The sequence below is a fragment of the Lithobates pipiens genome, unplaced genomic scaffold, assembly GCF_037356315.1.
Source record: "Lithobates pipiens isolate NorthernLeopardFrog02 unplaced genomic scaffold, aLitPip1_a1.2 Scaffold_27, whole genome shotgun sequence".
NCBI lineage: Eukaryota > Metazoa > Chordata > Amphibia > Anura > Ranidae > Lithobates > Lithobates pipiens.
Window position 1 is genome coordinate 145068678 of NW_027507788.1, and position 12889 is coordinate 145081566.

The 12889-nt window shown below is 42.4% G+C and overlaps 1 protein-coding gene across 1 annotated transcript in view; it reads right to left on the reverse strand.

The window, feature by feature from the left end:
- Positions 1-2190: 2190 nt before the first annotated feature.
- MXRA8 (matrix remodeling associated 8) overlaps positions 2191-12889 on the reverse strand; it is a 90090-nt gene continuing 79391 nt past the window's right edge. The window contains exons 9-10 of the mRNA XM_077457619.1: positions 7351-7428; positions 2191-6238 (exon numbers count right to left, since the gene is read on the reverse strand). Of these exons, the coding sequence (XP_077313745.1) occupies positions 6213-6238; positions 7351-7428 (104 nt within the window). The 3' untranslated portion in view covers positions 2191-6212. The remainder of the gene's footprint in view (positions 6239-7350; positions 7429-12889) is intronic.

Here is a 12889-nt window from a genome sequence, read left to right on the forward strand (position 1 = left end):
GGCTCTGTAGCTCTGTAAAAGTGAGTTGATCACTTTTATATCACTGGCACTTAGAAACGGTACCAGGACTAGCTGCAGCCATGAACCTGATATAACCAACTTACTGTCCGGGAAATGTATTTTGTAATAATTTCTGTTTATTAGTGTTCAGAACAAGACATAGAGAATGCACATACTACAAATGTGTAGCAGAATTCCCTTCACTTGCTGTCCTGACATTCTGTACTCAGGAGGTTCTAGTTCAGGGGGGTGAGGGGGGCACAGAACTTGGGGGTCAGGAGGGTGTACCACTGGCTACCAACTGGCCCTTATATAAATAAAAGCTGACCATTTCCTGCACTGCGCTAAAAACGTACTGCCTTTGCAATCTGTTGTGGGTGCCAATATATTCTGTAGGACACCCCTGAAATGCAGATTGCAAGCATTTGCCTGCACCAAATCATATGGTACTGCAATACCATATGATTTTGTGTGGCGTGTTTTTTAAAAGTAGTGCATGTATTACTCTTTGTGAGGTCTGGTGTGATTTGAATGGGGCTCCGGCTGTCCTCCTAGCTCAAGTCACTGCTAGAGGTGATAAGGCGGAAAGTGGGAGGAGCTCTGAGTCCCGACCAAACAATGTACTAGATGTCACCTTCTAAACCAGAGCGCCTATTTTTCGCCTGGTTGGTGCCTTTCTGATCTGCACCTAGTGCTCTCATTACTCCCCGGTTGGCGCCTATTTACCGCTCACCTTACGCCTGCCCTGCACCTACTTGATGCCCGCATATTCAGTGCCCATCTTACGTCTGGTATGCACCTACTTAGTGCCCACCCCAATGCCTGGTCTACGCCTATTAAAATGGTTGTAAACTCTCCCGACATGTTTCGCTGAAATGCTTCTTCAGGGGATGTGCGAACCATCAATTGTATAACAGGATAAACTGCATATACTTAAAATATGAAATAAGAGAGGGAAAAATACATATTATGAGAAACATAAATAACATTCATAAATTGACACATTAATGGGTAAATGTAGCAAACATGGGACTTCACACAAAGCCCATTAATGTCAATTTATAAATGTTATTTATGTTTCTCATAATATGTATTTTCCCTCTCTTATTTTATATTTTATGTATATTTCAGCGAAACATGTCAGGGCTAATGTGCAACAATATGTTCTCAAATGTATCAGATTTTTCAGACCACCATACTTGTGAACCACTGCAATTATTCTTAGTGTATAACTGCTTTTTAACTCTGAAACTTAATAAAAATGACTAAAACGACTTATTGTTTATCTTTGGTTAATATTATTGGTACGCACCATCAAACTCTAGATCAGACTAAACCTATGTTGCTGAAAAGAGTTTACTACCACTGTAATGGCACCCACACACGTCTAACAAGGGCAACGCATTTCCACATGGTTTGCGAAATGCAGATGGAAACCCAACTTTCCCACATCCCTTTCTGGACCCTTATAGCAGAATTCTAATAATAATCACGAGGCTTCCACACAGTCCTCCGCCCGAACTCCTCCTGTGTGAGGAGTAGATAGAGTGTTGCTATAAAATCTGATCACACAATCATTGTGCTGAGTCCAGGCTGGGCTCTCATTCTGGTGTACTGTAGGAAGCAAATTTTACCTTATGACATAGGTAAAGAAGATGGCGGATGTGGATCTGGTGTGCAGTGACCTCTGCTGCAGAGCATACTGCTTTGGGCTGCCATGGTACTCCAGTTACATACAGAATACTTTATTAATCCCAAAGGAAAACTGGGAAATTGTTACATTTCCCTATACATGACCCTATACCTATTCAATAGGTTCATTGACTTTTTCTTTATGGGGGAGGGAAGGGGGATATTTTTGCCTTGGGGGGAGGGGAGGATTGCTATATCATTGCTCTCCTCTTGGTGCCCGAGGCAGCTCTAGGAAGTAAAATTAAAAAACCTGGTCTGCATTCTCATTTAGAATCCACGGCTTGAAAAGTACTGAACATCTACATCAACATTACAGCCGGGCAAATTTGCATTTTCAGAAGAAGAGGTTAGCTATGGCAGCCTTTATATTCTCCCACTATAGGATTCTTTTAGTTTGAAGATCACATAATACATCGATGATCACAGGCCAGTGATGTTATCTTATATGCATGGTAACAACATAAGTGTCCGTTATATATTGAATAATAAACAGCAAAATCAACATTATAAAAATCACCTTTATTACAATTTATTGTCAGATCAAGCACATGATGATTCTTCTAGACAATTTCATACACTTTACAATACAATCTTTGGTTGTTTTTCAACTATTGTCTTTGATTTAAAAGATGACAATTAAACAATTATACAAAAAAATGTTAATATTGAACCAGCAAAGTCAATGTAATCAATATAGTATATAATCAATGTAAAATATGAGCAAAGTATGTCACTCACTGTTCTCTCAACTGGCCTATAACAAAGTACTTATATAGACGTCTCTGCTTTAAAAACACTCCTTAGCTTGTTCCAACTTCACACCTACATAGTCTGGTCTTTTGGTTTCATGTCCTGCATTCAATAATCCCAAAGTGAACTCTATTATGCCCCAAACCTGCTCAATAAACAAATCATTATTATTATTATTATACACGATTTATATAGCGCCAACAGTTTACGCAGCGCTTTACAATGTATAAGGGGGACAAATACTTTTTTATATCCACTGACACTATGGGAAAACCCTGCTGCCTTGGAGGTCTGAAATTGGAAGCCCCCCCTGGGAGAGGAGATTAGTATAAAGAAAAGGTTAGATGAAAACAGTTGTCCCCAAACTGTGGCGCTTTGCTAGCCTTTATTCAGCATTTGGGGCACTATTTCTCCCATTGACACCAACAGTGGGGTAAAATTAATGCCACTGACACCAATGATAGGGCACTATTCTTTCCACTGACACCAATGAGTGGGGACTCTTTCTCCTCCCAATGACCACAGGTACTATGTCATTTATTTACTCCCAATGATCACTAAGCCTGGGACATTGCTTATTCCCATTGAATCTGGGACATTTTCTACCCCCACTGGCCACAATCTGGACCCCCTAAAGTCTGAGGCTCAGTTCACTATGAACCGCATGTGAATTGCACAGGAACCGCTCCGTATTCCTGTTCAATTCACGTGCAGTTCAGTGCGGTGCGATTTGAGCCCCAAAGATGTGCATGTAGCAATTTTGGAACTGTACTGCGACTGGATCGCATGGTTGTTTTGTACCATGCAATACGGTGCCGGCAAATGCACTGTGTTTGGGGTGCAGTTGAGATTGCACTGACACCCGCTGTGGATTTCAAGGGCAGGGTGATTTGAATGCATGTTGATAATGTGCATGAATCACAATGTTTTCCAGATCGCATTAGTGTGAACCTAGCCTAAAGGTCAGTAAAGTGGCCGTTTGTTTAGAAAGCTAGAAGGCCCCAAAAATAAAGGAGATCTCCCCTGAAAAACATGGAGATATAAATGCTGACTTCTCATTCTGAAAATGCCAGTTGCCTGGCTTTGGCATTTAGAGCCATTGACCCAGAGGGAGTAAGCAGGTAAGGACTTTACACAGAATATCTTGAGCTAATTACTTTCTCTGGGTAAGTGATTCAGAACATGTTGAAGCCAGGGGATCAATATAATAATTTCACTTAGCAAAGGTTTATGTTATCCTCCATCTAAAACCTATAGTCAGTTGGATGTTCTCCTCATTCTTCCATAGTGTAAAAAGTAATTCTAATTGGCTTCTACAAGCAAATCTATTGGCACAATTTTCCTTTAGGCGCTTTTATAAAAAACGCCCTCAGCTTACTTATTGCTAAAATCAAATATTTTATTGGGTTCTCAATGACTTTACTAAATATGAGAACATTCTTTTCAATTCCATTCCCTTTAATGGGTGTAAGTGGTTTAAGTTCTGGACTATCCCAGCTTATTGGTGCCCTCCTCCCAAAACACCAACTCCATTTATTGAACATTTTACTATCTATGTGGGATGTAGGGGGGTTCTATTTCAAAGATGTATGGAGTACCAGTTTTGCCATCATAAACTATTATATTGTGCGGTATCATGATGCCAAAGCCTCAGTAAATGGAAATTCTTTTTCACTGTGTACCAGATTTGTGATGGTCTCAGTAAGGACCCAATCACACAATGCATGCTTTGTGATAACTCATACGCCACAATTCACTTTATCATGCCTTACTGTGCTGCAATACCATAGACCAGTGGTCTCCAAACTGCGGCTCTTTGCTTACCTTTATCCGGCCCTTGAGACATTATTCCTGCCATTGACACCAACAAAAGGCCATCATTCCTGCCACTGACACCAACAATAGGGCACTATTCCTTCCACTGATGCCAATGATGGGACATTATTCCTTCCACTGACACCAATAATGGAGCACTATTCCTTTCACTGACACCAACAATGGGGCACTATTCCTTCCACTCATACCGATTGGGTATAATTCCTTCCACTGAGAACAAAATTGGGCACTATTCCTCCCACTGATACCAACTATTTCTCCCCCTAATACCACAGATCGGGCATTGTTTACTCCCATTGGGCACAGTCCGGCCCCCCTAAAGTCTGAAGGACAGTAAACTGGTCCTTTCTTTAGAAAGTTTGGAGACCCCTGCCATAGAACATGTCTTTTCAATGGCCCCTAGCACAAGAGAAGTCACTCCTGCTAATTTTTTCACCTTTTTTACATTATGGTGTGCTGCAGTGTGCGGTGTAAGTGTGCTGAGGTGCCATTCAACATCTATAGCAAGGCACATACACAAAACATTGTAGTTCACTGTGGTAAAGCATACAGTACTGACCACAATACCAATCACTATATGTGATAGGGCCCCTAAGAACAACTACAAAATAATTTAGTTATTCATACAAATTTGATAAACATCATTATGATATGTAACAATATTTAATACTAAGGAACCTTTAACAGCATGAAACTTTTTTTATTTTAACATGTAACTAAAATACCCCCCCCCCACCAAAAAAATATAATATATTGCAGTTTAACAGTCCTTAGATGTGGTGGTTGCATTTATTTTATTTTTTTAGGCTTCTTGTCCCCTTTTCTTTCACCTGTGATCTGACCATTAAGTCTATAATTTTTCAGCTTTCTTTAACAGACCAAGCTGTCTGGCAAAAAGGGCAGTTAGAGGGGTGAGGCAAACCATTTAACACTTACAGGGGTACTTACAGTGGTCAGTTTTTTTTAATTTTTTTATTTTTATTAGTTTTGTGTAAAACCTTTATCACAAAAGAAAAAAAAAATGTTTATATAACTGTTAAAAACGCAGTAGGTGCAGTTAGGCTTTAATTTGTTAATCACTTAGGAAATGTCTATCTACATCTACTTTTCCATCTAACACTACCCTCGTCTCAGGTTGACAATGCCACCGTCTAGGGGGGCAATGTTTTTCCTCTGTACATACCATGGAGGACTGAACGTAGCCACCCTAAGACATGAAGCGTGTTACTGGCTGGGTCACCAGAAGAAAACAAAGGATAAAAAACACAGAACAAGAAATCTAATGCAGCCATCACATCTATGGATTGGCCAGCTGCAATATATAGTTGGGACATACCAGCCCACAAATAGTCAGCAATGCACCAGCCTGTTCTGCCAAATGCCAGACCTGTCAGACAACCAGACTGGGCTTGGGCTTAATCTATGGCAGCATATGATTAGATGCTACAATTTCATTGTTTTCTTTTTTTTTTTTTTTTCTTTTTTTTTTTTTTACTGCAGATGCATTTACCCAGTTTGCCAAATAAGAAGCCAGCAATTTATTTTCTGTATGCAGTAAGTTGCTGCTGTCTATTCAAGGCCTAGAAATCCTACCAAAAGCTATTACAGAAAGCAGTTATGACACTATCACCATGGCAACAAGATACCTGCAAAGTTATCCATATCCTTGAAACCCATCTCTCGTAAGTAGATAGTAGCATAGACAGAATAAGAATTTAGAACGATGTACCGTATACATTCCATAGAGGCATTTAAAATGTCTTTAATGTACTGTTTATGGTTTCAGAAAATATATCTGCCGCTGAGAACAAAGATCAGCATGGAAAGCACAGAAAGTCAAACATAAGACGCAGATTGGATAAAAACACCACAGAACCAGTGAGGTCCTCTTCTTAGTTACAGCTTCTGGGCCAGCCAGTAGCAAGAATTCAGTCCTATTTACAGTACTCCTTGCGTAGCTCTGTAGAAAGAAAAGCATAATGTTACCTGCCTCTGTTACTGAACAAAAATCCTTTCCATAGCTGTAAAGAATTCTTTCCAAAGAGATATAATAAAGTACAACTGCATTGTATTCCACAGGGGAATGTAGTCCATCGCAAGTCTGCCCACATCAGAACGGCAATGACTCTTGTGAATCAGTGTTTGTTGTACTTAAAGTGGTTGTATAGTCATAAAAATGTCTTTTACCTACACGAAAACCTATAATAAGGCTTACCTGTAGGTAAAAAAAAAATCCCCTCGCAATGCGCTGCTGACTGCAATCTCCCACGCGCATGTACGGGAGTGACGATATCACGGCTCTGGCCACTCACAGCGCTGGAGCCGTGATACCTGGAAGAAACGCAGAGGGAGCTGACATGTTCAGTGGATCAGGATCGGATCGGGCGAGATGGATCGGGATCCCTGGATAGGGCGAGATGTCGGGGCCTCGTTCTAAGGTAAGTATTTCATAATTAGCTAGTATGTGGTGCATACTAGCTCATTATGCCTTTTCCTTTGCAGGTCAGAAAAAAAAAAACTTCAGCGGGTATACAATCGCTTTAAAGTGGAACTGAACCCATCGATTTAACTAGGTTGTATTTCCCAATGGGTTACATTCAAGGCATGCATAGGATGATAACTGTTCTGGTTGCTTGTGCTCTCAACTGAACGGTCAAGACATCAAGTGACTGGACTAATCACATATGCACCATGGTATCTGCAAATCAAATTGATGCTAAAATGGCAGCTTCTGTGGCTGTAAAGGATAAGAGGGTTTAGTTCCACTTTAAGGCTCACTTTAAAAGATCACTTTTCAAGCTGCAGAATTCCATGCCTATCCCAATGAGGCTCATTTCACTGATCTGTAGCCACACTCCTCCCCTTTGCCAAGCCGGTCCCCAGAGACTGAGGTTTTCATAACGTCTCAGCTAACGATTACATCTCCTTGCTGCGTGTACAGTGCATACTTTGAACTGTTTTCTGCTCTGGGTCTCTCTTGATGATGTAGATGAATATTGCCTGTTATAAGAACCAGTCTCAACCAAAGCTACCAATTAGTGGTCAGAATAAGAGAGCATGAGGTTTACTTACCGAGGTCTAAGTCAATGTTCTTTGGCGTGAAGGGTCTGTCCATAGCAGCACGCTCCTTCAAAATGTTATTTTTATAATCTGGGTAGCAAAAATATTTTAGGTTTTATTTTTTAAAACTTGTTTAAAAGCATAAAAATACATTTGCAGACTATTTTGGGTACATTTTGCTGACACCAAGAATATTTTTGTTTCTTCAGTTTTCCCAATGGAAACTTCAATAGTTTGGGGCCAGTTGCATTTTACTTTTCAAGTTAATACATTTTTAACAGACTTTTTTTATACTATTTATATAAATTGTATTCCGAGTTTGCACCTATCATAGAAAATTAGGATTTTTCTTAAAGCGAATCTTTACCCATAACAATAATATTCTTTAACAATAACAAAATAATATTCGGCATTAATAATTATGCTACCAAAATTAGTGTATACTGTAATTTGCCACCAGCATTGCTCCTGTTTCTGCTTGCTGAAGGCTGCCATATTGTTTTTGTCCAGAGTAGTAATTTACTTATTGAGAACTCTCCCCCTCTCCTCAATCTCAAAAACTATATGTCACTTCCTGTAAATAAATTGTGTGCATTTCCAGCCTTGATTGTATGTCTTGGTTCAGATAGAGAGGAAGGCTGAGAGAGGCTTTGTGCTAAAGTTCACAGGGTGCCACAGGGAGAAGGGAAAGACTATTGGGGAGATAACATAAGATATTCTTGTCATTTTAACTCTTCGTGTCTCTCTTTCTCCCAGAAATCTTTGTCTGTGAACATTTCCCATGCAGTGTGCACATCTAGCGCATTCCCTCTATCTGTAAAATGCAGAAAATACAGCTGGGATGTTGTAACGTCAGCCTGCAAATGTAGCACTTACAGCATCAGTGAACCCAGTGATGGAAGACACTGGAGACAGAAGACGTGGCAGAAAAGATGATGGAAGTGTATGAAGCAGAAAGGGATTAAAATTTTATAGGGAGCCATCTTTCAGGTAGGCAGTGGAAGAGGAAAAACATCCAAGCTTGAGCTATTGGCCTCAGTAACCAGATGTCTGTGGTCAGCATTGCAGGTTAGGGTAGACTGATAAACATATTTGAAGATTCACTTTGTGTGTAAGTGCTTGTAGCGGCCCAACTTCAGCTCTATTTTTTGGGTCTTTTACAATCATAGCACATATATTTCATGCCCTATGTGGCAGCACGCAGGTAAAATCACCTGGTTGTATCCAGGATGGGAAATATGTGTGTCCTAGATTCAGGCTCTATGCAGACTTTTACAATTAGAGGGGAAGAGTTAATGAGCCCAGCTGAAGTAAGTGGGCTCATTAAGACCTCTACAAAAAACCCCAGCATGCATAGGGAGATGCTCCATCCTGGAACCAGTTTTGTGTGTATAGACTGGGGAGTCTGAGATCTGTTCTGTGCGGTGAGTTAACGCCTGTGTGGCAAACCCCTACAATAGAGACAGGGACTGGGGCAGCACAAGGCTGCACCCAGTTGTTAGACAGGGAGTCTACGTGTGTAGTTAGAGGTCAAGCTGACCAGGATTTATTTTCTTGTTTTATTTTGTTTGGCTGTTATATGTATCACTGCATGTAGCATAAATAAACCGGATCTTTTTGTTTTTTGAACCTACACTGCTGTCTGCTGTGCCTGACTTTGTGTTGTGAACCCATCCAGGGGGTCACACACACCCGCTACCGAGCAAACCCCTCACAGTTGGTGGAGAATGCGGGCATGGACACATTCTGGGAGGTCATCTGGGGACAGAGAAAACCAGAGAGAGGGTATTGCAGAGATTCTATTGGCCTGGGGTCATGAAGGAAATAGAAAAGTATTGTTCCTCCTGCCCTGTGTGTCAGAAGACGGCACCTATGCCACATTTCCGTAACCCGCTGGTACCTCTTCCTATCATTGAGGTCCCCTTTGAAAGGATCGCAGTGGATTTGGTAGGTCCGATAATGAAGTCCGCCAGGGGGCATCAGTACATTTTGGTTATATTGGACTATGCCACCCGTTATCCGGAAGCAATTCCTCTCCGAAATACCTCGGCCAAAACCATAGCCAAAGAGCTATCTCTTGTTTTTAGCCGCGTGGGTATTTGTAAGGAACTGCTTACGGACCAAGGTACACCCTTTATGTCCCGGGTTATGAAAGAATTATGCAAGTTGTACAAAGTGAAGCAATTGCGTACATCTGTGTATCACCCCCAAACAGATGGGTTGGTTGAAAGATTCAACAAAACCCTAAAACAAATGTTAAAGAAGGTGGTGGATAGAGATGGAAAGAATTGGGATTGTCTAATACCCTATCTGATGTTTGCCATTAGGGAGGTACCCCAATCCTCTACGGGTTTCTCACCCTTCGAGTTGCTCTATGGGAGACACCCAAGAGGGCTGCTGGATATCGCCAAGGAAACTTGGGAAAATGAGAGTTCTCCTCACAGGAGTGTGATTGAGCATGTCGCCCTGATGCAAGATAGAATTGCACAGGTAATGCCAATTGTAAAGGAACATTTAACCCAAGCGCAGTTAGCACAGCAGAGAGTGTACAACCGTGGGGCCAAGACCCGTACTTTTTCCCCGGGGGATAGGGTCTTGGTGCTAGTCCCTACGGTTGAAAGCAAATTTCTGGCCAAATGGCAAGGTCCATATGAAGTAATTGAAAAAATTAGTGAGGTGAACTACAGGGTTAGGCAGCCAGGAAGGCGAAAGCCGGAGCAGATCTATCACGTCAATCTGCTGAAAGCCTGGAGGGATAGGGAATCCCTAGTCGCGGAGACTTTGTCACAAGCACAGCCTGTTTGCTTAGTTCCTGAGGTTGGAATAGCAGACACCTTATCGAAACCCCAACAACAGGAGGTTAAAGAGTTTGTACTTCGTAACAAAGAGATTTTCTCTGAGCTGCCGGGACAAACATCTGGCGTAGAGCATGACATTATCACCCCGCCAGGAGAAAGGGTAAAACTAAAACCTTATAGAATACCAGAGGCCCGACGGGAGGCAATACGTGGGGAGGTTCAAAGGATGCTGGAATTGGGTGTGATAGAGGAGTCCCAGAGTGACTGGTCCAGTCCTATCGTACTAGTGCCCAAACCTGATGGGAGCTGGCGATTTTGTAACGATTTTAGACAATTAAATAAAGTTACAAAATTTGACACCTACCCCATGCCACGTATAGATGAGTTGATTGACCGGCTGGGAACAGCCCGATATATGACAACTCTTGATCTCACCAAAGGGTATTGGCAAATTCCCCTGGCCGAGTCGGCCAAGGAGAAAACTGCGTTTGTAACCCCAGATGGGGCATTCCAATATAAGAGAATGCCGTTTGGGTTACAGAATGCACCGGCAACATTCCAGCGGAAAATAGATAAGATTCTGAGGCCCCATCAGAAATATGCTGCAGCTTACCTGGATGATGTGATTATCCATAGCACAGACTGGGTCTCACATTTTCCAAAAGTACAAGCAGTCCTAGACTCTATCCGGGAAGCTGGGTTTACGGCCAATCCAAAGAAGTGTACCATTGGACAGGAGGAGGCCAAATATCTTGGGTACACTATTGGGAGGGGGGTGATAAAACCCCAAGTCAATAAAGTCGAGGCCATACAGAGTTGGCCACGTCCCAACAGCAAGAAACAGGTACGAGCCTTTCTGGGAATCGCTGGCTATTATCGACGATTCATTCCCCATTTTGCTTCTCAGGCTGTGCCCCTCACCAACCTGACAAAAGGGAAAGAGTCGGTCATGGTTAAATGGTCCCCAGAGGCTGAAGAAGCATTTCAGTCCTTAAAAACAGCCTTATGTAGCCAGCCAGTGTTGTACTCACCAGACTTCTCTAAGGACTTTGTGGTACAAACTGATGCATCAGACGTTGGGTTAGGAGCAGTGTTATCCCAGGTCTGGAACGGGGAAGAGCACCCAGTCATTTACCTCAGCAGGAAGTTGAAGTCCCATGAGGTAAATTACTCCACGATTGAGAAGGAATGTTTAGCAGTGAAGTGGGCTCTAGATTCCCTTCGGTACTATCTGCTAGGTAGGCACTTTGACCTGGTGACTGATCACGCTCCTTTAAAGTGGATGGCTCAGAACAAGGAGACCAATAGAAGGGTAAATAGGTGGTTCCTGGCCCTACAGGAATTTAACTTTACAATTAAGCATCGCCCTGGTGTTAAAATGGGGAATGTGGATGCTTTGTCTCGGATACATGCGTGTCTGGCTGCTTGTGTTACAACCCCAAGGTTGAAACAAGAGGGGGGGGTATGTGGCAGCACGCAGGTAAAATCACCTGGTTGTATCCAGGATGGGAAATATGTGTGTCCTAGATTCAGGCTCTATGCAGACTTTTACAATTAGAGGGGAAGAGTTAATGAGCCCAGCTGAAGTAAGTGGGCTCATTAAGACCTCTACAAAAAAACCCAGCATGCATAGGGAGATGCTCCATCCTGGAACCAGTTTTGTGTGTATAGACTGGGGAGTCTGAGATCTGTTCTGTGCGGGGAGTTAACGCCTGTGTGGCAAACCCCTACAATAGAGACAGGGACTGGGGCAGCACAAGGCTGCACCCAGTTGTTAGACAGGGAGTCTATGTGTGTAGTTAGAGGTCAAGCTGACCAGGATTTATTTTCTTGTTTTATTTTGTTTGGCTGTTATATGTATCACTGCATGTAGCATAAATAAACAGGATCTTTTTGTTTTTTGAACCTACACCGCTGTCTGCTGTGCCTGACTTTGTGTTGTGAACCCATCCAGGGGGTCACACACACCCGCTACCGAGCAAACCCCTCACACCTGGTAAAAGCTTGAGGAGTACTACCTTGATAGCACCTACATTTTGATGGAGCACTTTACCTCAATTGTCACCAGACCCCTAGAGATAACTAGTATACATAGAGCCCCCTCCAAAAGGAATGCTCATTCCTTATTTGGTAACTGGGGCTACATGCAGTACAAATATATACAGCAAGTTCATGTACTCTTATCTATTCTTTTGTTTTTTACCTTATGCCAAGATGTGTACTCTTGTATGACTGAAGTTTATGTATTGTAAGGGATCTTCCCGGGGTAGGGTGAGTTTGGACACAGTTCACAGCAGACTTGGAATTTATAAAGCAGACCTTGGCGTTTATTCGTGGTACAAACAGTCCAACAAACAAAAATATACGGCAACACCGTGCTTTTTAAGTACAACAGAAAAAAAATAAAAAAAAACAACCTAGCCCGGCTGGGCGCTTACTAACAGGTTCTTCTCACCTATCTGACACTTATAAACACAGCGTCTTTCGCCTGGATATCGCAGGGTGGGTTTTAGCTCCAGCAGTGGCTGCGCTCGCAGCTTCCTCCAACACACAGACTGTTCATTTCCCTGTCTGAGAGCGAACACCTGCAGGCCCCGCAGAGCCTTTACCTTCCCAGGCTAATTAGGATCAAAGCTCACCTGATCCAAAACCCAGAACTGGATCGGGGGGTGTGTGGAATGACAGGTCCCTCTACCAAACCTACCTGCCATTCCATATAAACCCAGGCCCGGCAAGATTAAATAACCACTCAG